Source organism: Lissotriton helveticus, chromosome 7, assembly GCF_964261635.1.
Source record: "Lissotriton helveticus chromosome 7, aLisHel1.1, whole genome shotgun sequence".
Lineage (NCBI taxonomy): Eukaryota > Metazoa > Chordata > Amphibia > Caudata > Salamandridae > Lissotriton > Lissotriton helveticus.
Window position 1 is genome coordinate 17,730,824 of NC_136068.1, and position 26,722 is coordinate 17,757,545.

Genomic DNA, 26,722 nt, shown 5'->3' on the forward strand with positions numbered 1-26,722 from the left:
GGTAGCCTTAAGAAGGCGGAAAGGGCAGAAAGGTAGTCCTTGATAGTGCCCAGAGCAGAGCCCTGCTGGGCAAGAGAAAGAAGGAAGAGGAGAACCTCAGAAAGGGGTGCAGAGAGAGGATCCACAGCCTTTGCTGTGCACCATTCCACAAATCTGTTCCACCTGCAGGCGTATACCGACTTTGTGGAGGGACGCCTGGCTGCTAGAATGACATCACTGACTTCAGGAGGCAAGTCAAATGGCCTCAACTGTCGCCGCTCAATCTCCAAGCTTGGAGGTGGAGACAGGACAGGTTCGGGTGGAGGACCGTCCCCTGCTGTGTGGTAAATAAATAATTAAATACCGGTTCTATTTTTCAGAATAATCAATAAACGGGTAGCTCAATAAATAAGAGTCAAGATTCGAGGTAGCTGGAGTTTGCAGGTTTTAATAAAGCATAAGGGACAGGAACAGGACAGCCTGTGCGAGAATAGGATGGCAGCTGCCGGGGGCAGGAACGGGCAAAAAGCTAACTTTAATAACAGTGCATAACATATATATACTAAAACAATTGCATTACATTCAATACAGTAGGCGTAGCAGTGGGCGTGATTATTAGCAGTCGCGAAAGATAAGGCAGAAAGTAGGTGTAACAAGACGCGTGTACAGGGCGTATACATAGACATGTGGTGTAAACGTAACAGAAGTGTCATAAATGGGGCGGAAACATGGAGGGGGCTACCTGAGGAGCTGGGACCTCTGACCTAGTGGTGCGCGCAAACTGGCAATGACGTGTTACCAGGAGAACTGGGGGCTATGACTTCTACGCTAGAAGAGGAGACTAAAGTCTGCGGAGTCAGAGCGACATGTACCTAAGGCATATCTAGTATCTGGTGTTTAGAGAACATGTTGATAGAATCCAAAAGTTATCAGGGTAAAGGCTAACAGACTCTAAGACTGGTGCATGCATTATTCTACATGTAGTGCGGGTGCGAGGAATATTCTATGAATATAATACAGTATTTCTCTTACATGGAGACATAAAGGCTAGACCATGACAGAAACTATTGATGCGATTCAGTAGCTTAGGAATGCAGAGAAGGAGGGCTGGACTGATAACTAGAAGCATAACATACTCTTGGCAGACTGGCAGGCGGAGCCAGGCCGAGCCGGGCACTGTGAGGCATGAAGTAAGCGAAGGGTCAGGGATACAGGTGGGGGCTGTATCGCTCCTCGGAGAGGTTTTCAGGAGACAGGAGCTGAATCTGGTGTCCAGGCCCTTTTGAGGCCTAGAAAACGGGGACTTTTACTGAATTAACGTGCACACTGTGAAATGTGGCAACATAGGTTTACATAGGCCTAATACTCGTAGCTTTCACGAGAACTGGAAACTGGCATACTAGAGTTGGACACAACTGGAATTGCGTCTTTAATCGATCATAGGGGAATACATATGCATATTGATCATGCACATATAACATAAGATGGGGAACACGTAGGCACATATAACATGGCAAAATTTACTTTTCCACATTCCCTCCTTGTGCCCTACGTTTCCATCAGGAAACATCAATATTCATGATACCATCTATCATTTCATACAGTATCATTTGCTTGTCTCGAATTGGCTTGGAACGGGACTTAGGACTAGGAATACAAGAGGTAGCACAAATGCCGCAAATCGCAGGGCCACATTGTAAACAGAGGAAGCAACTGAAGATGATCATTACTGCTATACCTAGGAATGACAATACTTTCCATCCCCAGGCAGAAATTATACTCCAGAGCCAACCGGACCATGTCCAGGTGCCTGGATTCTGGTGTAACTGATGGGCAATTTTATGAAGTCTGGTTATAGCTGAATAAACAGACGGCGCGTTATTAGGAATGAAAATGCAGCAACTAGATCCGATGACCCTACATGCTCCTCCTCTATCGGCCAGTATGACGTCAAGAACGAGACGATTTTGGAGCACGACAAATCTCATAGCAGATTGCTCTTCGGTTAAGTTACCTAGAGCAGAAGTAGTCTCATTCACTACTGCTTCAAGGGTTCTGGTTAACCTACGTATTAACTTACTATTCTGGATAGGTCCTATAAAGAAGAAGAAACCTCTATTGAAGTCTGTATATTGTTCTAGAGCAGTTTCAGTTTGATCGACAATTGGGGACTCGATCTCCCTTCTATGTCTAATGTGTACTAGATGTGTATTTCTGTGATAATCAGATGGGGCTAGAAAAACTGGTGGCAGTAGGAAGGCAATATAACATGTTCCATCCCAATCGAGGGGCAGACGAACATATGCGGTCTGACCACAAACAAAATATGAATGACGTGAGGCTTTGAAAATAGATTTCCCACTGTCACTATACTTGACAATAGTAGTACAATCACTATGTCCTACATGTGCGGAACCATTCTTTCTGACACATAATTCGCCTTTGACTGGTAGTACTGAAATAGCAGGTAGATCTGGAGTAGTATCGGACTGAACATTCAGGACCATGAAATTCGAAGAATAATTACCTAAATCATACACTTCATTTTCTAGATCTAACCCGGTTCTATGGGGGAGACCTTGCTTGTCTGGGAAACATGTACTATTCAGAAGGGACATGTCAGTTGAAGATGACGTTAAAGTGGACCATGCTCCACACGAACCATTATGTGAAAATGGATAAGGAAAAAGTGGCAGAACTCCCTTCGGTGTCTGAAAAGGGGGGAGTCGACCACACACCCAACAATTAGTGGCATTGCTGGTCTGGTGTGAATAGTGTAACATTCTAATAAACGTGTTATTTCGCATAGCAAGACGATAGGATAGCTCGTGAGGAGGCAGATCACTAAATGTGTGCTCTACTGTAGTATTAGAGTACTTATTTACATGAGAAATTGGAAAACATAAATGTAATGCATAGCTTGTGCAGGTAACCATTAAACTCAAAAACATAAGAAAACATAGAATAATGATACATCTGATAGAGTTTTGACTAACTCTCTCACTATGGGGGTCTATCTCATACATGTCAGAAACCTGTCTAACCGTTTCACCCGAGAGGGACTTAGACAATTAAACTGGCTGACTTATTTTACTAGACCTGAGTTTCTTTTTATACTCCTGCTGCGGAGTTTCCTCTAACAGGGGAGGCTTGAATTCAGAGTGAATTTTTAGGCAGTCCTTAGAAATGTTCTTGGCAAATGTTTTTATACGCAATCCATGGAATTTCTTGATGTGGGACATATGGACCCAGCCTTTGCGGCCCTCCAACTTGGCCGCGGTCCTTGTGGTAAGTAAGACTAGACGTGGCTCCCTCCAGCGGGGCTCCAGCGGACTTGAACGATCAAAATTGCGGACCAATACGAGGTTTCCTGGAACGATTTCATGCGGTTTCACCTCGGTATTGTCTGGAAATGCGGCGGCAACCTGTGAACGACAAGAGTGTAGGGCAGACATCAAGGAAGCTAGGTAATCTGTCAGCATATTACTGGAAACATCTGTAATACTTCGGGGTCTAGGTGTACCCCACATGTTTGGGGGGCGGCCGAATACGACCTCATACGGGGATAGACCTGATCTGGAATGTGCAACCATGCGCATATAAAATAGGGCAACTGGCAGAGCTACGAGCCAGTCTACACCTTTCTCTTTACAAACTTTGGCAATGCGGATTTTTAATGTCTGGTTATGTCTCTCTACGAGACCTGCTGCTTCAGGATGGCGCACACAATGGAACTTCCACTGGTACCCTAACAGAAGGGACACATGTTTCATAAGTTCTGATGAGAATGGCTGGCCGTTATCTGAATACACGACCCTAGGGAGTCCATAGCGGGGAAAGAATTCACGAACCAACTGCTTAGCAGTGGTCGCGGCTGTGTAATCTGGGACTGGATATGCCTCTGTCCATCTGGACAAAGCGCATACAACTACGAGGACATACTTGAAACCTCGACATCGCTCCATCTGAATGTAATCCATCTGGAGGACTTCAAAAGGGTGGTCAGGAGGTTGGAATCCCCCTTGTTCCACCGGGACACTTTTACCTGGATTGAACTGACAACATATCATACAGGTACGGACTTTCTGCTTGGCTGCAGCTCGTAAATGCTTGTTGAACCAAATGTTCTGGATACTGTCTAACATAGCTTTTTCTCCTAAATGTGCAGGACTATGTGCGGTGTTAATAATGACTTGAACCATAGAGTCGGGGAGAAACCATGTGGCTTTTCCCTTCGTCACCCATCCTTGATCAGTCTGGACCCCTCCTTGTTCGGACCATTTCTTGATTTCATCGGGAGTAGCATGTGACTGTATGTCTATGACATCTTGTGTAGGGTCCTTAACTGTCATACAAGTAGTCTGATCTGGAGTGTGTGTCAGTGTTGTGTTAACTGGAATGTCTGGAGTGTGAGCTGTGAGCTTGGCTGTTCGGTCTGCTAGATCATTACCTTGGGAAATAATGTCAGTGACTTTCGTATGTGCTTTGCACTTCATAATAGCGATAGCTGTCGGTAAATGTATTGCATCTAACAGAGCTTGAATGAGGAGACCATGCTGAATCTTGGTTCCATGAGAAGTCATAAAACCTCTTTCTTGCCAGAGCACTCCGAAGTCGTGTACGACTCCGAATGCATAACGTGAATCTGTGTATATGTTTACTTTCAGGTTCTTGGCACGCATGCAGGCTTGGGTCAGAGCGACTAGCTCTGCTGCTTAAGCGGACAGGGTGTCAATACGGTGTGTCTCTATAACTTCAGTGTCAGTAGTCACTGCATACGCGGCTACTAGTTCTCCTGTGCTTGTTCTCATACATGAACCATCCACATAAAGTGTCAGGTCGGGATCAGGTAATGCAATATCTGTCAGGTCTTGTCTTGGCTTTGTCATAGTGTTAACTACTTCCACACAGTCATGTGTGGCAGGATTTGAAGTAACTGACGGTAACAGTGTAGCAGGATTTAAAACGTTGCAGCGTCTGATTTCTATGTGTGGCTGGAACAGTGTCAATTCATAACCTGTTAAACGTGCAATAGTCAAGTGCTGAGTCTGTGTTCGGTTTAAAAGAACTTCCACGGAGTGTGGAACTTGTACTGTCAGGGAGTGTCCTAATACTATGGAATCACTTTGTCTGATAGCTAGTGCTGTGGCTGCAACTGACTTGAGGCACGCAGGCAGAGCCTGGGCTACTGGATCTAATGTGCTCGAAAAATAAGCACAGGGCTTGTATTGTCCTGCTTGATCTTGTGTGAGAACAGATAATGCAGTACCATCGCGTTCAGTAACAAAAAGTGTAAAAAGCTTACTGTAGTTCGGTGTAGCTAGAACAGGTGCTTGGCATAAGGCTTTCTTTAATTCGTTAAAAACAAGTGTATGTTCGGATGTCCAAGGGAGGACAGTCGATACGGCTGCCTCCTGTGTCGTTAACTGTATCAATGGCTTGGCTAGAAATGCATACTGAGGAATCCATTGTCTGCAATAAGAAGTGAGGCCAATAAAAGCTCGTACCTCTTTCTGGGTCTTGGGCTGAGGAAGACTCGCTATTAACTCGATACGGTCAGGTGTCAACTGCCTACCCCTCTTGGATAGTAAGTGTCCTAAGTAGACCACTTGCTGGACACAGAATTGGAGCTTCGAAGGGGACACCTTGTGCCCCATCTCGGCCAGGAAATACAGAACTGTAAGTGACGCTCGCTCGCAGTCACGTTCAGAACGGGCTGTGATCAGTAGATCATCGACATACTGGAGCAGGGCAGTGTCAGTTGGCATGTGAATATTGTCTAGTTGTCTCTTAAGTGCTTGACTGTAAATACTAGGACTTTCTGTGAAACCTTGAGGAGCTCGTGTAAATTTATAGCTCCTTCCATTTAAACAAAATCCGAAAAGGTACTGGCTGTCTGGATGAATGGGAACACTGAAAAATGCGTTCTTGAGGTCTATAACAGTGAAGAACGTGGCTTCAGAATCAATGGCTGTCAATAGGGATGAAATATCTGGGACTACTGGGTACTGAGGTATGATACATTTATTAAGTTCTCGAAGGTCAATCACTAATCGATAAACTGGAGGTGCATTTGGATCAGTACGTTTCATGACTGGAATGATAGGAGAATTACATACATTGGAGTCAGTTTCTACAACCACTCCTTGAGCAATGAGCTCGTCAATAATTTTGGATAAGGCTGCTACAGCCTCAGGTGGCAATCTATACTGTCGGATTCGTGGCAAAACTATACCTTGTTTCAGAGTCACACGATGGGGTGTGATCTGCATACATCCTACATCAGTTGGACCTTGCGCCCCCCCATAAATGCTGCGGGACATTCAATAATCTTGGATCAAAATCTCGTAATACATAATGACCTTTAAAGTCGCGTAAAAACAATCGGACCCCTTCTGGGGAGCAGCAAATTACTGCCCCTAATTCTTTTAACGTCTTGATGCCTAACAAATTTTCTGGACATGACTTCGAGAGTAACAAATCAGTAGTTCGGGACAATGGACCTACTTCTAGAGAAACTGGTTTCGAAATTTCGTTAACAATTGGCTTTCCTGAAAATCCAAGGGAAACATTTCTTGAGCCTGAGAGCGGAGCCCCTGGAACCTCGTCATGACTGATTGTAGTCCTACTTGCCCCTGTATCAATCAGAAACTTTCTGTCTCTCCCTAATACTTGACTGTGTACATAGGGACCCTCTTGATCTACAGGTATCTCGATGAGAGGCAAGCCTACCTCCCTCTCTAGGCTGTTTCATGAATACTGCTGGTACTCTGGATACTCGGACTGTGCATACTGGTACATCTGCTGTGTAACATGCTGTGTGGCAGCTATAGGCTGCGGTACTGTAATTGTCTGTTGTGCATTCTGTGGTAACTGGGAAGTCTGTGAAACTTGTTCTTGTCTAGGCGGACGTGGTCTTTCTTTAGTCTTACCAGTAGCTATGTTGTGTTTTATAAAATGACCTGGCTGTTTACAATAATTGCAGGTCCCTTTAACAGGAACTGCAGGATGACTGGCTTGATTCGGACCCCTCTTCTGACTGTCTTGTGGAATAGATTGTGCAACTAATACTTTCATTTTCGTGTCTTTTATACGTCTCCTTTCATGATCTTGCTCTTCCCTGATTCTGTTCTGGTGGTACTGGAGCATCTGTAACATTTGGGACGGAGTATTAGCTTGCCAGGTACTTTCGACTTTCAGGACTCGGTTTTTAACTTGTGGACTTGAATTCTCGACTAGTTTAGTAACAAAAAGATGAGGGTATGACTCGCTACTCGTCTTCAGACCACTGTTGATAATAAAACATTTTTCGAATCTAGAATAAAAATCACTAGTATCTTCGTCTTGTTTCTGTTTACAGGCTGAGATTGCATCCCAGTCTTCCTTTTTCGTGGCTAGTAATCTTGGCAAAACTTGTATTAACAGTTCGGGCAATTCTTTACATTTATCTCCTAGACCGGTACCTGGTACACGTGTATTATCTTCAGCTTCTAGAGCTGTCCAATCAATCTTTTTCTCTCCCACCTCCCATTCTTTTTCTTTGAGTTTTTCATATATGCCCGCAGGCAACAGGACCTTTAACATTTTAATGATATCTGGATACGTGTATTCTCCCATACGGAGCATGTCTTTTAATTCACGGTGGAACCCTGCTGGATCTTTATCGTGACAGGGAATTAATTTCTTCATCTCTAAGAGTTCCATCTTTGTGATAGGGGTGTAAACAAATACTCGTTCTAGATCACCACCCGTTGTCCTAATTGGGTGTACTTCTCGTAACGGATGCTGTCTATCTATGTAGAATGATTTACTGTCTGGGGGTGAGACATGAACAAAATGCGGATTCAGGAACGTTCTATATTTGTGGCGCTGTTCTAGAATGACACTAATTAAATCGGTACCTAGACCTTTCCATCTATACTGTAGTAACTCGTTTAATAAATCATGTAACGGACCTGGATCGGAATGTTGACCCTCATACAGAGTGATGAGGTGCTGGATCATATACATACCCACCAGTCGCTGCTCGGCTGGGGGCAGTTTCAGAAACAATTGTGCCACTATTTCATTTGGAAAAGTGGTAGAATCAGTAGCCCATCGGACTGCTGATCGGGCTAGTTCTTGTTCATGCATAGTACTAAGTTCACTATAACCTATTCGTGATTTCAGAATTTTATCGGTAGCTTGGAATACTTGTTCTAGAGAACACTGTTCTGCTGCTGGAGAGGGAAAAACTTTCTTGTAATCTAGGCGTGAATGTCGGTCGGGAAGTCTAGTTCTACCTACATACGCTATTCTGGAAGGATTCTCGTCGTCTACCTCTTCAGTAGAAGAGTCATTTTCTTTCTCGGTTGCTTGTGTTGCTTCTCGTTTCTCGTGTAACTTTATTATTTCTTTACGGATTTTCTTGTACATACTCTCTATACTACCTAGTGTCTTGTGTCTTCCCTCGGCTATATGGTCACTCCACCTGGTCAGGACTTTCATTTCTTCTGAATCTTTTCCTGGATAATCTTGTTCTCTTATTAAACAATTAATTAAAAACTTTAAAATCATGAGCTGAATCTCGACTTTTCTTTGGACCATGGTGTCGCCAATACTTTCTGGATCTCTTCCTGTACGGATGAAATGATATATTCTGTCTAAATAACCTTTCATATTCGGTAGGGTGTCCAAATACTCGGTCACCCGTCTTATACGCAATGAATACAAGACCATGTCATCATCGCCTGGGACTGGATCATAACGGCATTCGGTAAGTGCTCGCTTGATATCTGCAACTGACTGAAATTTGGGTGTACGCTGTAACGCTAGCTCATGTAGCGTCATACGTCTGTGTTGAGGCGGGGTACGAGGAGAACCTCCCCCCGCGGCTCCTAAACTGGAATCGTCGGTGGGTACTGTACGGGCTGGGAGAGTGACTGATGTAGCGGGTACTTGTACTGTAGGCTGGACCGGGGGTGCCGTAACAGGTGCTGCGGTGGCTGGAGGAACAGGAATCACATTATTTACAGGAGCTGGCGGAACAGGATTTGCATATTCTGGGACCGTGTCGTCCAGATAGGACGAGAGAAAAATATCAGCTGCGGTCGGTTTATGACGTAGCTTAGTCGGAACTAGTGATGGCGGAAAATTACTAGATGCCTCTGGGGTTGCTTTTGGCAAGCCCTCGGCAAGAAGAGGGTACATACCCTTAATAAGGGCATTTCTCTGTCTGTCTGACTGTTCGGCTTTAACTCGTTCACCTATTTCGATCAATTCCCTTTCTTGGGCTCTTTCTGAGGATTCTCTACTTAATTCTGCTTTTCTGAATTCTTTTTCGGTTCTTTTATGGGATTCTTTGCGCCATAACTCGATGGCATCTTTCTGTGACTGTCTGGCTTTCTTTTTCCATAATGCTTCTTCTACTCGCATGATGCACTCGGCATCCCATGTGCCTGATACAGGCCATCTATATTTCTCTTCGAGATGTCTGGTATAATCAGACCATAAATCTAGATATATTATGGCACTTAAGCCATGCTTATGATACATAAAATGACCTGGACTGTCCCTAGGCGGGACAGGGACTGCTTCCTCGAGCAGCCCTTTTCTGGTTTTTAACTGACGTAACTTAGAGAACAGAGGCATGATTTAGTCTGGAATCTAGACACAATACAATACACGATAAACACAATAATGACTGAAAAACAAATCATTCATACCACGACATTGAAAACACATTGAATGACATTAAGATAACAGTTCGGACAGAATATTACCTGGAATACTGAGAACAGAAACACATGAATTTCTCGAGAACAGAACTTACTAGAATTACTAGATGCACTGCTGAAACAGTACGAAACATACCGGTCCCATAAAGAGACACGTCAGGACCCGCATCCACCTAGGTGGACACTTCGTGTTGGATTTGCGTACCCAAACCCACGGACCAGAGACAAATTAATTGACCCTGTCTAGATACTACCCCAGCAACGGTACTCACCGGGCAGCAAGAACGGAAGGCCTCGGACTGGACTGGACTGCTACGACGACGGACTACGAACTTCGGACTTCAGTTACGGGTGGGCCTCCGGATACCTCGGACCTTGAACTCTCGGCTTGGGCTCTGGTCGGGACTCGCCGCGTTCCTCCACCGCCTCGTCTGGATGCTGGACCGCAACCTCCGTCTCCTCCGTGGGCCTGAGGGATACTTGAAGCAGAAATATCTGCACGTGCACGGTATGGTTCCGTCACGGCTGCAGAGGGTCAGGGGGCTTGCGTGGCTTCGCCGGCGCGTGGGGAAAGGGCAAGTCCCTATTCGGGCGCCATTATGTGGTAAATAAATAATTAAATACTGGTTCTATTTTTCAGAATAATCAATAAACGGGTAGCTCAATAAATAAGAGTCAAGATTCGAGGTAGCTGGAGTTTGCAGGTTTTAATAAAGCATAAGGGACAGGAACAGGACAGCCTGTGCGAGAATAGGATGGCAGCTGCCGGGGGCAGGAACGGGCAAAAAGCTAACTTTAATAACAGTGCATAACATATATATACTAAAACAATTGCATTACATTCAATACAGTAGGCGTAGCAGTGGGCGTGATTATTAGCAGTCGCGAAAGATAAGGCAGAAAGTAGGTGTAACAAGAGGCGTGTACAGGGCGTATACATAGACATGTGGTGTAAACGTAACAGAAGTGTCATAAATGGGGCGGAAACATGGAGGGGGCTACCTGAGGAGCTGGGACCTCTGACCTAGTGGTGCGCGCAAACTGGCAATGACGTGTTACCAGGAGAACTGGGGGCTATGACTTCTACGCTAGAAGAGGAGACTAAAGTCTGCGGAGTCAGAGCGACATGTACCTAAGGCATATCTAGTATCTGGTGTTTAGAGAACATGTTGATAGAATCCAAAAGTTATCAGGGTAAAGGCTAACAGACTCTAAGACTGGTGCATGCATTATTCTACATGTAGTGCGGGTGCGAGGAATATTCTATGAATATAATACAGTATTTCTCTTACATGGAGACATAAAGGCTAGACCATGACAGAAACTATTGATGCGATTCAGTAGCTTAGGAATGCAGAGAAGGAGGGCTGGACTGATAACTAGAAGCATAACATACTCTTGGCAGACTGGCAGGCGGAGCCAGGCCGAGCCGGGCACTGTGAGGCATGAAGTAAGCGAAGGGTCAGGGATACAGGTGGGGGCTGTATCGCTCCTCGGAGAGGTTTTCAGGAGACAGGAGCTGAATCTGGTGTCCAGGCCCTTTTGAGGCCTAGAAAACGGGGACTTTTACTGAATTAACGTGCACACTGTGAAATGTGGCAACATAGGTTTACATAGGCCTAATACTCGTAGCTTTCACGAGAACTGGAAACTGGCATACTAGAGTTGGACACAACTGGAATTGCGTCTTTAATCGATCATAGGGGAATACATATGCATATGTATTCCCCTATGCATATGCATAGGCATATTGATCATGCACATATAACATAAGATGGGGAACACGTAGGCACATATAACATGGCAAAATTTACTTTTCCACAGCTGCTGCGACAGAAGGTCCTCCTGAAGAGGCAGACGAATCGGGGGATCGACAGACATCCTGAGTAGCTCTGGATACCAATATCGACAATGTCGAGGCCGATCCAAACCTGACCGACCCTCCGACTACAGTAAATGCACCCCCCTCGCCAGATCCAGAAATATCCGGGACAAAAAAGAAGAGGAAGGCATCTAAACCACCTTGCCCTAAACCCAAACGAAGACAGCCCCCACGCTTGAATTCCCAAATCACAACATTAAACAAGTGGTTCAGGGGCAATATAACCACTGCAGATCCAATCCCAAGCAGTGACCCAAGTTGTAATCCTATCAATCCAATCATTGTAGTTGATGAGGACACACAATGTAACATCAAGCAGACGAAGTCTACAGAAACTGGCTTCTCAGACCGCGTGGAAAGCCTAACCCTTAAAGCTTCATTGCCCCATAGGGAAAGCAATGATCCAATCAACCGTGTAAATATCCAGGAAAATCCCTCGCCAGGAACGCCACCACTTCCCCTTGTACCCCCAGTCCCCCTAATCAGTGCCAACCGCTACTAATCGCAATAAACCTACATGCCCTGGCACATCCCAATTTGTTAATTCAAACGTCGTACATAGTAATGTGACAGCTAACATTAGTACTGCTGTAGTCGGCCATAAGGGGCAAGCCGAACCAAATAAGGACATTCTGAATTTACCACCTGCTTCCTGTCCATACGTGTTAGTCCTTGCAGGGGTACCCCCATTAGAGAAAAATACACCGGAGTCATGGGTACAACTAAGAAATAAATGTGTGGACTGGATGGCCAAACATAAAAGGTACAGGAGGTCCGATATGCGTGAAATTTTAATGGTCCGTGGGGTGGATGGGACCCACAACAAAAACTATTAAAGGGGATTGTATTGTCATCAATTTTTCACGCCCAAGGACTGTTGGATCCATACTTGCAGTTAAAGAAACTTACAGTCTTTTTTCAACTAATATTTGTGCCCTACCCCTAGAGTCTTTTTATAAACGTCCTTCGACACAACACCCACTCTTCAGTCCCTTCCCTCAGTGTAATAATCAATACTCTGCTATCTCTGACCTAGATACCCTTAATTGACCCTCACACATAACTCCCTTTAATAGTCTGGTGGTGCGCAGGGATACTGATGAGATTGTTCGTGATAGCCCTGGGGTGCCTCACTCCTACCAAATTGATAATTCTGATTTCACACTGAGGGTTCTGAGCTGGAATGTGGCAGGCTTAACATCAAAGCTAAAAAGAGTGGATTGCCAAGATGCCTGTTAGGTGGTAGTGCGCTTAAGAAATTGGATAAATAAATAAATAAATAAATAAATGGGTAGATATGATAAAAACATTTGATATCCTTTTGCTTCAAGAGACCTGGGCCACCAAAGAATTATATCTTGAAGGGTACGAATGTTTTAATATTATTCCCCCCAATCCTACATATGGTAGACCATCGGGGGGCTTATCAATATGGGTCAGCATTGCCTCAGGTGGCAGAGCTAAATTAATCCCCACTGGGAATATTAATTTTCAAGTCCTAATCTACACACGGGGTGCTTCAATTTGTTTTATTAATTTTTATAATATGATTTTTGAACTATACCCAATCCTAACTTCGTAGAACTTTTTAATTTTATTCAGGATCGAGACAACTTATTGGGAAAGTATAAATTGGCGGGGATTTGTCTGGGGGGTTATTTCAACGCCAAGATAGGAAAAGGACTTAATGGGAACTCCCCCCAGCCAATCACACACAACCCATGCAGGAGAGGATATGATTTATTAGATCATTTAGTAAATTCAAGCCTCTTAAAGGTGATGGATGTCCCCCTATTAACATCACCAATAATCCACTGCCCACGTATAGAGGTTTAGGACGAGCATCCATCATCGACTATGTCTTTATCTGCCCCTCTTTACAAGACTATCTTCTTGGGGCAGAGGTAAAGCCGTCCACCTTTGGAGATCATAACCCTATAATTGTCCTGTTAAAGGTTGCACAGCGCTCTGACTTTAGGAAAGAACTGGGTGCAGGTAATTTACATCTCTCAACTGACACCTTGAGAGTTAAATGGAGAGGCTTGGATTTTAGGGAGATCTTCACGAGGACATATCCCTCTCTATGTGAGACTTGTCTTGTTTTGGCAGACCCTAATCCTGAGGCAGTTTATGCCTTCACTGAATTATGCGCGAGCATTAAAAATGTGATCTCTAGACCAGTGGGTGCACATAAATCTGATCCTAAATGGTTCGACAACATCTGTTCCAGAGCCAATAGGGAACTGAGAACAGCTTTGTCGGCCCAACCTAGAGATCTTACCCTTATCTGTGAATTAGGATCTAATTATAAAAGGGAATTAAGAACCTGGCGCGACACAGTCTTGAAGGAACACTGGGACAATCTGGCCTGTGCTGCCAAAATTAACAACACAAATATTTTTTGGTCTGCCACCAAATCTCTGAGAACTCTTGGGAATCCTTCTACCCCTCTCGACTGTAACATCTCTAGCGAAGCATGGGTCGCCCATTTCTCAAAGATATATGCTCCCCCACTATATTGTGACAATTCCCTGGAAAACCTGCCTCCCATTGATATTACAATATCTCTAAGTGAGGTAGAGGAGGCAATATTCCAGAGTGCGGGTAACAAAGCCCCAGGCCCGGACGGGCTACCCATAGACCTTATAAAATTAGAGCCGGAGTTCTGGGCTCCTTTGTAATTAAATGTTTTTAATAATTTAACTACAACTAAAATCCCCAGTACATGGTCAACCTCTGTAATTATTACGATTTTTAAAAAAGGATCTAGATCCGACCCTAGTTGCTATAGGCCCATTTCATTAATTGATACCACCCTCAAAAAATTAGGGAGAGTCCTATTTAATAAGATCAGGGCATGGGCAGAGGATGGAAACATTTTGAATAAATGCCAGTTGGGGTTTCAGATCCACCTAGGCACAGTGGAACAGTGTCTGAACCTTAATTTAATAATAGGAGAGTATACCATTGCTCGACACAGTCCACTTTACTTGGCATTTATAGACCTCTCGTCCGCCTTTGATTTTGTCAACAGATCAAGGATAATGGTCTGGACAATAATTTGGTATACTTTTTAGCCTATCTTCATAGAGATTTAAAAGCTAGAGTAAGGATTAGCATGGATGGGGCAGTGTCAGGAGACATAACGGTCGGTAGAGGTGTTAGACAAGGGTGCGTTCTTGCCCCTCTTATTTATTTTATATATTAATGAACTCCACAATGTTTTGTCTAATCAAACTCCAGACGTCCCAATAATAAATGGCACTAAACTCCCCGCCTTACTCTATGCAGATGGTGCTGTTTTAATGGGTCGCACACCAAATGCTTTGATGATTTTAGTTAGGGGTTTTGTAGATTTTATGCAAAGTCTTGACCATTGCACTCATTTAAAAAAATCATTTTAATGTGCTGTGGCCCTAATAAACGGCACATCAATAGGATCACTTTGGACCAAGACTCCCTGTTATGCACTCGCACGTTTCCCTACCTGGGCATACAATTCTCAGATAGCGGCTCAAGGACTCCACATTTGGCTTATGGACGGTCCAAGTTCATCAAAGCTATAAACTCAGTATTGACCCTTCCCAAGCCAAAAAGATTAGAGGTGGTACTGTCATTATTAACAATTTATAGGACACAATGCGTACCAATTATGACTTACGGAGCTGAAATATGGGGATATACAAATTTAAAAAATGCACAGGCTGAGGAAAATAGATTTTGCAGAAGGCTCTTGGGAATACCAATATCATCGCCTATTTATGTAAGCCACACTGAATTAAAACTGTTTTATTTGGAGGACTATATAAGAGCTCGTCCTGCTTTGTTCTGGATAAAGGTCTGGAAAAATCCTGAAGCCTCCTTGACCAGGGAAATCCTGGCTCACTGCTTAAAATGCGACCAGGGCATTAGAATTCCCTGGCTGGCCCAAGTACGGGCGAGCCTGGCAGCAGTCAACCTCGAGTATATTTTTGATAGTCCTGTTGAATTAGATGGGATTGATGGGAAGACGATTCGTAACATCTTATATAAACATTATGGGGAGATTAGATATAAACAAGAATCCGTCAAAACCTCTGTGAAACAGTACATCCAAATGGAAGGCGATACTGAATCCATCTCGTGTTTATCAGCTGGTTATCTCCTGGAAGATATTATATATTGGGAACGTAGACTTCTTTTTCGATTAAGAGCAGGATCTATAAAATACTTATTGTGTTTCCCTATAGGCTACCGACCTAATATTGAGAACTTGACCTGTCCATGTCAGAATTCAGGAAGACAAACTATGGTGCACTTTTTGTTCTTTTGTTCCTTCTATCAAAAATATAGTAAGCCCTTGTTGATATCATTCTTCAGAGCCAAAGGTATAAAGGATTTTAAAGTGGCCTATAAAATAGTTCTCCAGCTCAAAGATGATGGCATTATATACCATGTGTGCACCTTTTTAAAAATGGTTATTCGTTCTCGCTCTTCTATGAATTAATGTCTGTTGGGCTAAGACGTATTATATGTATTTAGAGGTGTTGTATATTTGCACTTTGCACAGTCACACTTTACTTCATGCTGCTATTTGTAAATTATATGAGCTATAGTATCTGCTCACTTTGATGCTCCATGGGAAACCTTGTATTTTGCACTTTATTTTAACAGTCTTCTAAATAGGAAGTACGCACTTTACAAAACTAGAACCTTAGACAATGCTGCCAATTGTCCTAGTAAACTGCTTCTTCAGCTGATGTTTGAGAAATTGTGTACTATGTATATACTGCTGCTATCTTGAAGGTGATTTCTGCACATGTGCACTTTATTTGATGCTGCTATAGAAATATACTTGAAAGTTGGTGATGATTTGGAAAATAATTCACTTTTGCACATTGTCATGCAAGTACTACTGCTATTTTTAATGAAATGGGAAACATAACAACGTTTTTATCTTACTTTTAATGTGATTTTTATCTTGACCATGTATGTGATTATGTGTGTACTTTTATGGATAACCAAATATCCGAATAAAGGTTATTGACTTGACTTGACTTGATGTCTCTTCGCCTTCTTGTGCCTCTTACCTGAGGACTGCGAGCCCGAAGACCGATGACGACTCCCGGAACTGTGGTGGCTCCGGCCCCGCGACCGGTCCCTGGACCTCCTTTCGGACCGGGACCTCGAGCGGCGCGGACTGCCGAAGCTCGAGTCGCTTATGGGACCGCTCCCGTCTAGCCTTAGACGTCAGGGCCCGGCAGTCAGAGCAGGACTTGTCGTCGTGGGCTGGGCCCAGACAGTGAAGACACCGCGAATGGGGGTTGGTAACCGACATCAGTCGGTTGCAGTCGGCGCAGGGCTTGAACCCGGGTATCCCTACCGGCACTGAATAGTCGAATAGACTTCGCAAATAGATCAAAAAGGATCTCAAAAGGTTAGTAAAAAAAAAACTAGGGTACAACTTTTTCCAGATCTGCGCTTCTTTTCTGTGCGCTAGCTGGCGCACAGAAAAGAAGAACTGACGTCAGCACGCGGAGGCAGCGTCTAAGTATTCCGACGACGTCAACATGACGCCTACCGACGCGAATGGGTACTGCTACGCAAAAAAAATCCGGATCCAGTCTGACGCCTGGGGATATTCTAAGGTAAGGAATCTATCACTAACGTGTCTCTTTCAGATACTTAACTCTTGGTGAAGGCAGAGGTTTTCCACTACCACTAGGGTAGCACTTTGGGCGCTTTTCTCAGTCCAACAAGACCACAATCCTTGAGACAGGCCTATGTCATTGCGCACATGCATGATCCATGTTTGCCTATATTAAAAAAATTCGCTTTAGGGATCCACACTTCAGTACATATGGGTCACTCTGGGCAGGGGAACGCATCTCTTACCATACAGAGTTTTCCCGTCCCAACACTTTTTATTTTGAAAACTACTATCCGGTCTATATTTGCTTTACAACTCATTTACGAAGACGGAATTAACATTCTTTCATTGTGTTTTCTTGTTGTATTTGTTGGTTTCAGTTTGTAGTTGAAAGGGGACAGATGCCAGATTTTATAATTATTCCTAATTACGTTTACCTATCTTGGGATGAAAATACCAAGCAATCAGATAAAATAATGATTAGCACTCAACTACACTGAAATTCTGCCACATAGATTTGTCTGCGTCTCTTGTTCAGTGTTTTCAAACCTGTGCGCAGTGCAAATACATTCTGCCCAGCATAAAGCCAGCAGGGTAGCCACAAATACCCCCAACTCCACCTCCAAAGCTTTGGTTTCTCTCCAGGATGTATGCGTGGATGCAGTGGGTTCAGGGAGCTAATGGAATACACCTCCAGGAAGCTAATTGTGTAACTCTTTCATCATTCCTGTACATGTGTGCTACACGTTCTGTTACACACCCCTGACACGATGCGGTTAAAGGTCTTGTTTGGGACTAGACGTTTATGAGGTTTTCATCGGGATTGAGGTCCTATAACCTTCTTAACATATAAATAAACATTGAACTGTGTTGTATAAATATATGTGCACCTTGAAATGCGTTTCATGGCACCGGAAGTTAAACCTACTTCAGAACTGATGTCACCCATGCTCAGAATGACGTCACGTGAGAGGGTCATGTAGCATCTCAATGATAAAATGGACCGTGAGCTGCCCATATGTTACAGACAGTGCCTGAATAAAGAAAGGTAAAAAGTGATATAGAATCCTCCCAGGGCAGAGGTCAAGCACTCACCTTTGACCCTCAGCAGTCTGATGCCTTGTACTGGATTTTGACGCATCGGTTGCACATGTATGGTGTAATTTCCGCTGTAGTTCGCCAGCAGGCCCCTGATCTGCAAAGATCCGACTGGTTGACAAGTCTCCCGACCCGTGTATTCGTCGCCAGTGACCTCTTTTGGTGGTGAAATAAAGTAAGTGCAGATGCTCTTTAAATTGACCACTAATGCCCCTCTGTACCAGGCATACGAAAATACATCGGCAACGGCCGGGGCAGGGAGGGTGACCACATCTCCCAATATGGCATCAACCACTTCAAAAGAAACCTCCTGGGCTGAGCCCTGCTGGATCCAGACACCGAGACAGACTGAAAGAAAGAAGGGTACAAAAACAGGGTTTAAAAGCAGTCTTTTATACTTGTAAAAATACTCAACCATAGAAGTTACTCTTGCCTTTTCTATCAATGGAGAGGAGCCTGTTTTTTGAGTGACCCCAATTGAGGCAGAGGGGGCGCATTATAGTAGAAGAGGAGAGAAGATGGGAGTAAGAGTCACTACCGTTCTGGGGAGTGAGGGGCAGGGGAGAGGCAATTTAGGGACAGCCCTGAGTATTTAGAAGTTAGTACCGCAGGATTAGGATTCAGGTACTGAGCAGTAGTGTCAGTCAAACCCAGAATACCTCGAAATTCTTTTAAACATATGTAGTAGTAAGACGGTAAAACAGAGTCCTACTACAGCTAGGGATATATTGGTTCTTACTTTCAGGGCCTTGAATGGGAAGGGTCCAGGGTATCTCAGACGTAGGTTGAAGTTAGTCCACTAATCTCGTGCTCTTAGATCCAACCATCTCCGTCTTCTGCTCCCCCCTCGCTTCCGTCGAGCCAGAAAAGGAGGTAGAGCGTTTGCGGAGGTCACGTCAAAACTGTGGAACTCCCTTCCTTTAAGCCTTCGATTGATCGAATCAGAATCTCAGTTCAGATGTAAATTGAAGACATGGCTATTCTCCAGCTACTAACTTCTAGGTTCTATGCTGCTGATGTCTATTTAACATGAATAAAAAGAGGAAGGATGATTACGGTCCCCAAAAAAGTAAATTACCAGATTTATCTAGCCCTTCGAATGAGCCAGGACCTGCCCTTGTAGGGTGTCTGAATGGGTTACGAAAGTCTAACTTTACTACTTATAAATGCCCTTGGTGACTATCAAAGAGACTTTTGTCTCAGTTGAGCTTTGTGAATCGGACCCTTTAAGTTTAGTGAACACTGTTACAATTGAAGATTCATGCTAAAACGGGAGCGGTTACAATGGTTGTGATAAGGCAGGAGCTCGATGGCTGCTGTGGATCTCAGATCGCCCTCAACACATTTTGTAAGGTGGTTTCATCGTTTTGCGCTACAGCGCTTCTAGCTCTTCTGGATGAACCATGTGAACTTTGCAATGAATGCATCCTTCTTTCACTCGAGTTTAGAGCATTTCAAAGAAAATATCTGTCTTCAGCGACCTTGCCTTATTGTAAGCTCGTGCTCACAAAGCTGACAATAGGGGACTGTTAGAACTGGCACCATTGGCGTGGGTCTCCCTTCCATTTTTTGCTGTTGCCTCGTGTTTTTGCTGGTGTTAGATGCTTTGGGCACTGTGCCACTGCTGTTCAGTGTCACAGTACAAGTGCTCCCTACTGTAAATGAATATATTAATTGGTGATTCCATGATTGACTTTTTGGTTTACTTTTCAGACCCTAGTACAGTGCACCAGGAGTGCCCAGGGCTTGTAAATCCAAATGCTGCAAGTGGGCTTGCAGGACTGTTTGTGCCACCCACAGAAGCAGCCTTGTAAAATGTTTCTAAGGGTTGCCATTGCAGAGCCTGCGTGCAGTCTGGTACTGTCATGCTGACTGGGCAAGTGCACCCACTTCCCTCTTCTTCATATCAGACACCCCAATGGTAGGCCCAAGGGCAGGGTGCATTGTAAGCATAAGGTCGGACAAGCCCTGGTGTGTGTGGCATGTCCTAATAGTGAATTACAGCCATTTTCCTTTTTCACTATTGCAAGGCTATCTGTTCTCCATAGGCCAGAATGGGCAGTTAGATTATTACATTCTTATAATCCTAGCTGACTCAGAGAACATGGTGGAAATTCGAGTTAAGTTTGTCTGGACTCAGAATGATAAAACACATCTTTTAGTGAAGTTGGTTTTAACATTCTGTGTTTGAAAATACCACTTTTAGAAAGTAGGTATTTTCTTGCCTAACCTTTCAAGCCTGCCTCTGCTAGGTTGTGTATTCCTTGTCTGGAGTATGTGAGTGACAGGGCTGGGGGATTCCAGGCGACAGAATGGGTCTGACCAGGGGTGAATAGAGAGATCTATATCTAGATGGGTGGGAGGAGTTGCACCTGAACCTTGAATAGGGCTGTGCCTGCTTTCCACAATGCTGGCTCCACCTCCTGGAGTGCGGCTGATGTCTCTGCCCTGCACAGTGAAAGAAGAAAAGGAATCCTGTCAACAAAGTGCTCCAGGGCTGTGCTTGCCTTCCACAATGCTGGCTCCGCCTCCGGTGGGGCGTTTGATGTTTCTGCCCTGCACTGTGAAAGGAAAGAAGGAGTCTGGTAAACAGAGTGCTCCAGAACTGGTTTGGACTAGGCAAAGGCCCCTCTCTCCTCAGAGAACAAATAATTTTGGGGTATAAATATTGTGACCCTAATCCCAAGAAAGTAGATCACTTTTGGACTACAAGAAGAAACCTCTGCTGAGGAGAGGAACATGAAGAAACTGAGGAGAGTCTATTCCTAAGCTGAAGTGCTGCTTAGGGGATTGGCCTGCAGTGGTTGCCTGACTGCCAAAGAGAGGAGAAAGTACTTTGTGTGCTTTACTTTCAACTTGTGAAGGATCTCCAAGGGCTTGGAAAAGAGCTTGCCTCCTGCTGAAGTCTAAGGGACAACATACTTAAACCCCCAGCTCCCCAGAGTTCTTTGGAAGTGCCTGCTACTGTTTTGGGCCTTCTGAGGGACTGCGTGTCGCAAGGAGCTGGAAGCGCGACCCAACGAGGAAGAAGCGTGTCGCCGTCGCTGCTGCTCTCGTTGCATCTCTAAACAAGGGTGTCGCCGCTGGAGCTGTCATATTTCACCGCATCGAGAGAAGTGTCTCGCAACGAGGAAGAAGCGTGTCGCTGTGGCTGCCATCACATCTCTGAACAAGGGTGTCGCTGCTGTCGCATTGCACCGCATCGAGGAAAGCGCCTCGCATCCCCAGGGAGAAAAGCGCCGCCGTCGGAGCTGCTGCTGTCACATTTCTGAACAAGGATGTCACCACTGTAGTTGTCGCATCATGCAGAAGCTTCTCGCTAACGTCACAGAAGAGTGTCGCAGCTGAAGCTGTTGCCGTCGCATCGCTGAACAAGGGTGTCACCGCTGCAGTTGACGCATCGAGCCGAGACTTCTCGCATCATCTGAGAAGCGTGCCGCATCTGGAAGATTTTCACATCTTCATTTCTTTGCACCAGAACTTTGCCGCATTTCCATCGCTCCAACATTACTTGTTGTGGAAGCGCAACGCATCGTAAGGTACATTGACGCAAAGTGTTGCATCTTAAGAACTGAACTGAACTAAGCTAAAACTACCATTTTTTTTTTTTTTTTTTTTGAAAACCTTTATTGAGACAAAAAACAGGAGATACATGCGCAGGCCCACAACCATCATGGCCGGCCGCAAAAATAGACGAGAATAATAGAGAACCACATATCAATATACAATCAGGATATTGAAAAGGGCGCCAAAAACGACGGTGGGGCGCGCAACTCAGGAGAGGAGGTTTTACATTTTTAAAGCAAAAGGGAGCGAGGGGGCTGCCACAGGAAGGAGTAGACACCGCACATTTAGAGACCCAAAAGAAACGCGGCAAGAGGGGCGTACCCCATATACAAATAGTGGTGGGCTATACATGCAACAACTATACAGGAGCAATAAGCAGCAATTCACACAATAACAGTGGGAAGCGTAAACACAGAAAGCCCATCCCAGGGACAGGAAGCAAAGATCCGTTGAAACATAAGAAAACAAAGGTTGTAAGGACCCGAAACAGCCTACCCCACTAAGAGGAAAGAACCCTCCCAAAGCCGGAAAAGAGCGATAGGGACCATAGAACAAAACAAACTAAAATAACAAACCCCCCCCCACACCCACCACCCTGCACCCCTGTAATGGCTAGGCCAAACCCACTAACAGCGTGCCTGTCGCCCCGGAACTGCCCCACAGTAGGGAAATTTATATAAAAGAATGGAGGAGGAGAGAAACGAACCCACTCTCGGAATTCAATACTCAGGCCGCCCAACCCTAGACCCCATCATCAACACAAACGGAATGCATAACATCCCGGCTATCAATCAACACCCCAGCGGCACGAGCAACAACAGTATAAGCATAGGAGGAGACACCCCCACCCCACCCCCCGCCGCCCGGCATTACGACAAGTCCAGCTTGACAGTACCGTTCACCATCTCAAGTCCCAACAGTTTTACGGCATCACGGTAATTGAGAGGGAAAGTTCAGCCCTGTCCCCTGCGATCCAAAGCGTCGACGTGGTCCAGCAGCGCCAGAGTCATCGTGAGCGGAACAAACAAACCGTGCGATCCCAGTAAATTAGAGCACAATCCAATAAAGTCTGTCCAAAACAATGTCTTGCGTGCACCAGCGATAGAAAGGTTGACATCAAATCGGAACAGCCCGCCCGGCCCGGACGGCACCAGCAGCCGCAGAAGAGCATAGGAAGCGCCTCTGAGCACCAAGAATGGAGTGTCCAAAGATGGCGTCCGTGGACGAGGCCCCACACACTGAGCAAGCACCCCGACATCAGACCGCGGACCCCCCGTCGCGGTCCGCATCGAGGGGGCATCGAGAGCGCAGACCACCGGCACCTCCGTGCACATCTGGGCGGGCAGTCCACAGGAGTCGGGTACAGGATGAGGCCCAGAGCCACAGTCGCAAATGTGCGTGGGCAGGCAAGGGCACAATAGAGAGAACAGCATCCAGACTGCGCCCTAGGTCACAGGCCGTGGTACACAAAGCAGTATGAAGATCATCCAGGGCACTCAGAATGTCCATAATCTGCACTGGCGCCTCAGGAGGGAAGGATGCAACAGAGCTACACACACGGGCCTCGGAAACCTGGAGCAGCCCACAAGACTGGCCGTCCATGGTACCATCCCCACGCTGTGCACCACGCCGGCACACTGAAGAACACCATCGGTCCGGGGGGACGAGGGAATCACCGCCCATGTCACACCAAGCAGGCGTAAGCGCGGCGACTGTAGCAGCCATGTCACCAACTATAGCCCGGGACCATGAAAAACGAGCTCCAATAGCTCCGACTTCAAAATGGCTCCCTCTGCATCACCTAACGAGATCAGAGGCGCACAAAGGCTTACAGGAGCCCGGGCGGAGTAACATTGTCGCAATCGCCGCCAATGTATCCCCTTCGCATAAAGGGGCAGAGCGGTGAGATGGGAAACATGGAATGCAGCCACTGCACTCCGTCGGCTGGTCCGGTGCCAAGTACAGCGGCCGCTGTTGTTACGTGCGATGGCGGCCGCACCCGGAGAACAAAGACCCGTCCACACCAGGCAGCGTCCGGGAGAAGGCGAGGGCGCCCAGCCGCTGTTGCCGCATGGAGCGACGGAAGAATCACACCAGCGGAGTCGGGGTCACCTCCCGCGCCCGAAAACAGCACGCAGAATCAGGACCAATGCCAGGATAGGTCGCGGGGCGGGAGGGAAGCGAGAAGGTCGGCGGAGCCGAAGGATTAGGCGGCCATCATGGCTGCAGGCTAGGCTCCTCCCCCAAAACTACCATTTTTAAGTATAGTATTGTGGATTTCTGTCGTTTAATGGTCTTGTGTTAAGTCTATATAAAGAATACTTATTTTTGATATAAACCTTGTGTGGTGTCCATTTGTAGTGTTGTCACTGGGTTACTGTATGTGGTCACAAATGCTTTACACACTGCCTCTGAGATAAGCCTGTCTGCTCGTGCCAAGCTACCAAGGGGGTGAGCAGGGGTTATTTTAGGAGTGTACCCCCCTACCCTGACTAGAGGCAAAGGTCCCTATTTGTCACAAGTACCTACTTTTGCCAACTAGAGACCCCCAAATCTAACAGGGACAAATGTTGGTCACTGTGAAGGAGACAGATATTATGTAAATCATTGGCAAGTGTACGATGATGGCTCCTAAACCGTCCGATATCAGTTTAGTAGCTCCTCTGATGCCAAGAGTTAGTCACTCCTCCAATATCAGGAGTGAGTAGCTTTTTCAATATCAGGAGTGGGTAGCTCTTTTGATATCAGGAGTGAGTTGCTCCTCCGATATTAGGAGTGAGTAGCTCCTCCGATATCAAGAGTAAGTAGCTCCTCCGGTATCACTCTGATAGCAGGAGTGAGTAGCTTTTTCGATATTAAAAAAATATATATATATATCAGAAGTGAGTAGTTCCTTTGAAATCAGCAGTGAGTTTCTCCTCCGATATCGGAGTAAGTAGCTCCTCCGATATCAGGAGTGTGTAGCTCCTCCGATATCAGGAGTGAGTAGCTTTTTCAATATCAGGAGTGAGTAGCTCCTCCGATTTCAGGAGTGAGTAGCTCCTCCAATATAAGGAGTGGGTAACTCCTCCGCTATAAGGAGTGAATTCCTCCTCTGATTTCAGGAGTGATCCATTCCTCTGATATTCAGAGAAAGTAGATCCTCCAATATCAGAAGTAGCTCCAGTGAGCAGATCTACCGATATCAGGTGTGAGTAGCTCTTCCCATATCCGGAGTGCGTAGCTCCTTCAATATCAGGAGTCAGAAGAAAAACAATTATAATACTAAATTATAGAAATTACTGAATCTTGAATGCAAACTTTGAGATGTCTAAGCAAGTTGTTTAGTGTCTCTAGGTTTGAATATATTTCTTTGTGTAGTGCACATTTCAAACGGCAGTATTTCAAATCACTCACATTTTTGTAGGTAAGGTAGGTGTCCTATGTCACTCATTTTAAACAAAAGAGGAAGCTGTGATTCTGTGAATTCCTAGTTTTCATATTATGGGGTTATTTACTTGTGTTTTGTGTAGCACTTCTGTGGCACAAAGCTTTGCATCATTTTACTTAACCCTTAAAAGACCTGCAGGTAGAGCACACCATTTTGCAGTGATGCATGAGCACCCACTTACCCCTTAGGTACTTTAGGCCTTAGAAAGCCTAAAAATTGTTAATGTCAAGCCACAGCCGTCCACACTCATGGTGTAGATTATACTTAAAATGTACAGGACAATCGCTCTAGCTGCCAGGTGGTCCTGTGCCATGCGTGCCACCATCAGCCAGTTCCTACACTACAGACCATGTTGCTGTGCATTCTGGAGCTTGGAGGTTTATGTATCCCTTTGTAAGCGTGCAAGAGGCAGAAATATGATTACAAGGGCTTCATCTGCCCCTTTGTTAATACTGAAGTTCTGTAAAACAATACTCAGTGACTTCTAAATTTCAAATTTATGGAATGACTCCAAAGAAATCTGCATATTCCAGCAGCACAAAAATTTAACTTTACATTAGTGCGTTCTGTTTTTCTCAAGTGTTCTTTCTCTTCAATAAAATGTTAATACATGTGTTGGAAAGTGGTTTATTAGTAGTGGCAAATATGCATCTGCCACTGGCAATAAGGCTACTAACACAGTCTAGAACTCAGAATAGTCTCAGAAACATATTCACTTGCTCACCCTTTGGTAGCTTGGCTGCGAGCAGGAAGGCTTAACTTAAGAGACATGTATGTAAAACATTTTAAAACCCCAATTCAGTAAATAATTAAGATACAAAACACAATAAAAATTCAACATCAATTTATAAAAATAGGAAATATTCTTGCCTTTACAATGACAATAAAAAACGAAAAAAACATACACTGTAGGGAACCTGGGATATTAAATATTAAAGGTTAAACACTTTCTAGTGCTTAGAAACCAATAGTGTCACTTCTGGAAATTTGATCACCTCTGACCGGGACAAAGTCAAAGTTTGAAGCACTGGTCGGATACATTAAGTGGGAGGCCCTGGCCCAGATTTTACCTGCACACTTATAAACCTCTCGGCGGCGTTCGACACAGTCTCGCACAGCACCCTAATACACAGACTACACGACGCAGGGATCCAGGACAAGGCCCTCGACTGGATCCGCTCCTTCCTCTCCGGCAGAACACAGCGGGTCAGACTCCCCCTTTCCTCTTGGACTCTACACCAACCACCTGCGGAGTCCCCAGGGATCCTCCCTCAGCCCTACGCTCTTCAACGTCTACATGGCTCCTCTCGCCCCCATCGTCAGAACCTACGGACTCAACATCGTGTTATTCGCAGACGACACCCAACTCATCCTCTCCCTATCCAACAAACCCAATACCGCCAGATGCAACTTCCGATAAG

The 26,722-nt window shown here is 45.2% G+C and overlaps 1 protein-coding gene across 3 annotated transcripts in view; it reads right to left on the bottom strand.

Annotated features, from left to right (window-relative positions):
- LOC144767942 (cell adhesion molecule CEACAM16-like) overlaps positions 1 to 26,722 on the bottom strand; it is a 240,727-nt gene that overhangs the window by 172,216 nt on the left and 41,789 nt on the right. For all 3 annotated transcript variants that reach the window (XM_078651285.1, XM_078651287.1, XM_078651286.1), the window contains exon 2: positions 18,302 to 18,652. In XM_078651285.1, the coding sequence (XP_078507411.1) occupies positions 18,302 to 18,652 (351 nt within the window). The remainder of the gene's footprint in view (positions 1 to 18,301; positions 18,653 to 26,722) is intronic.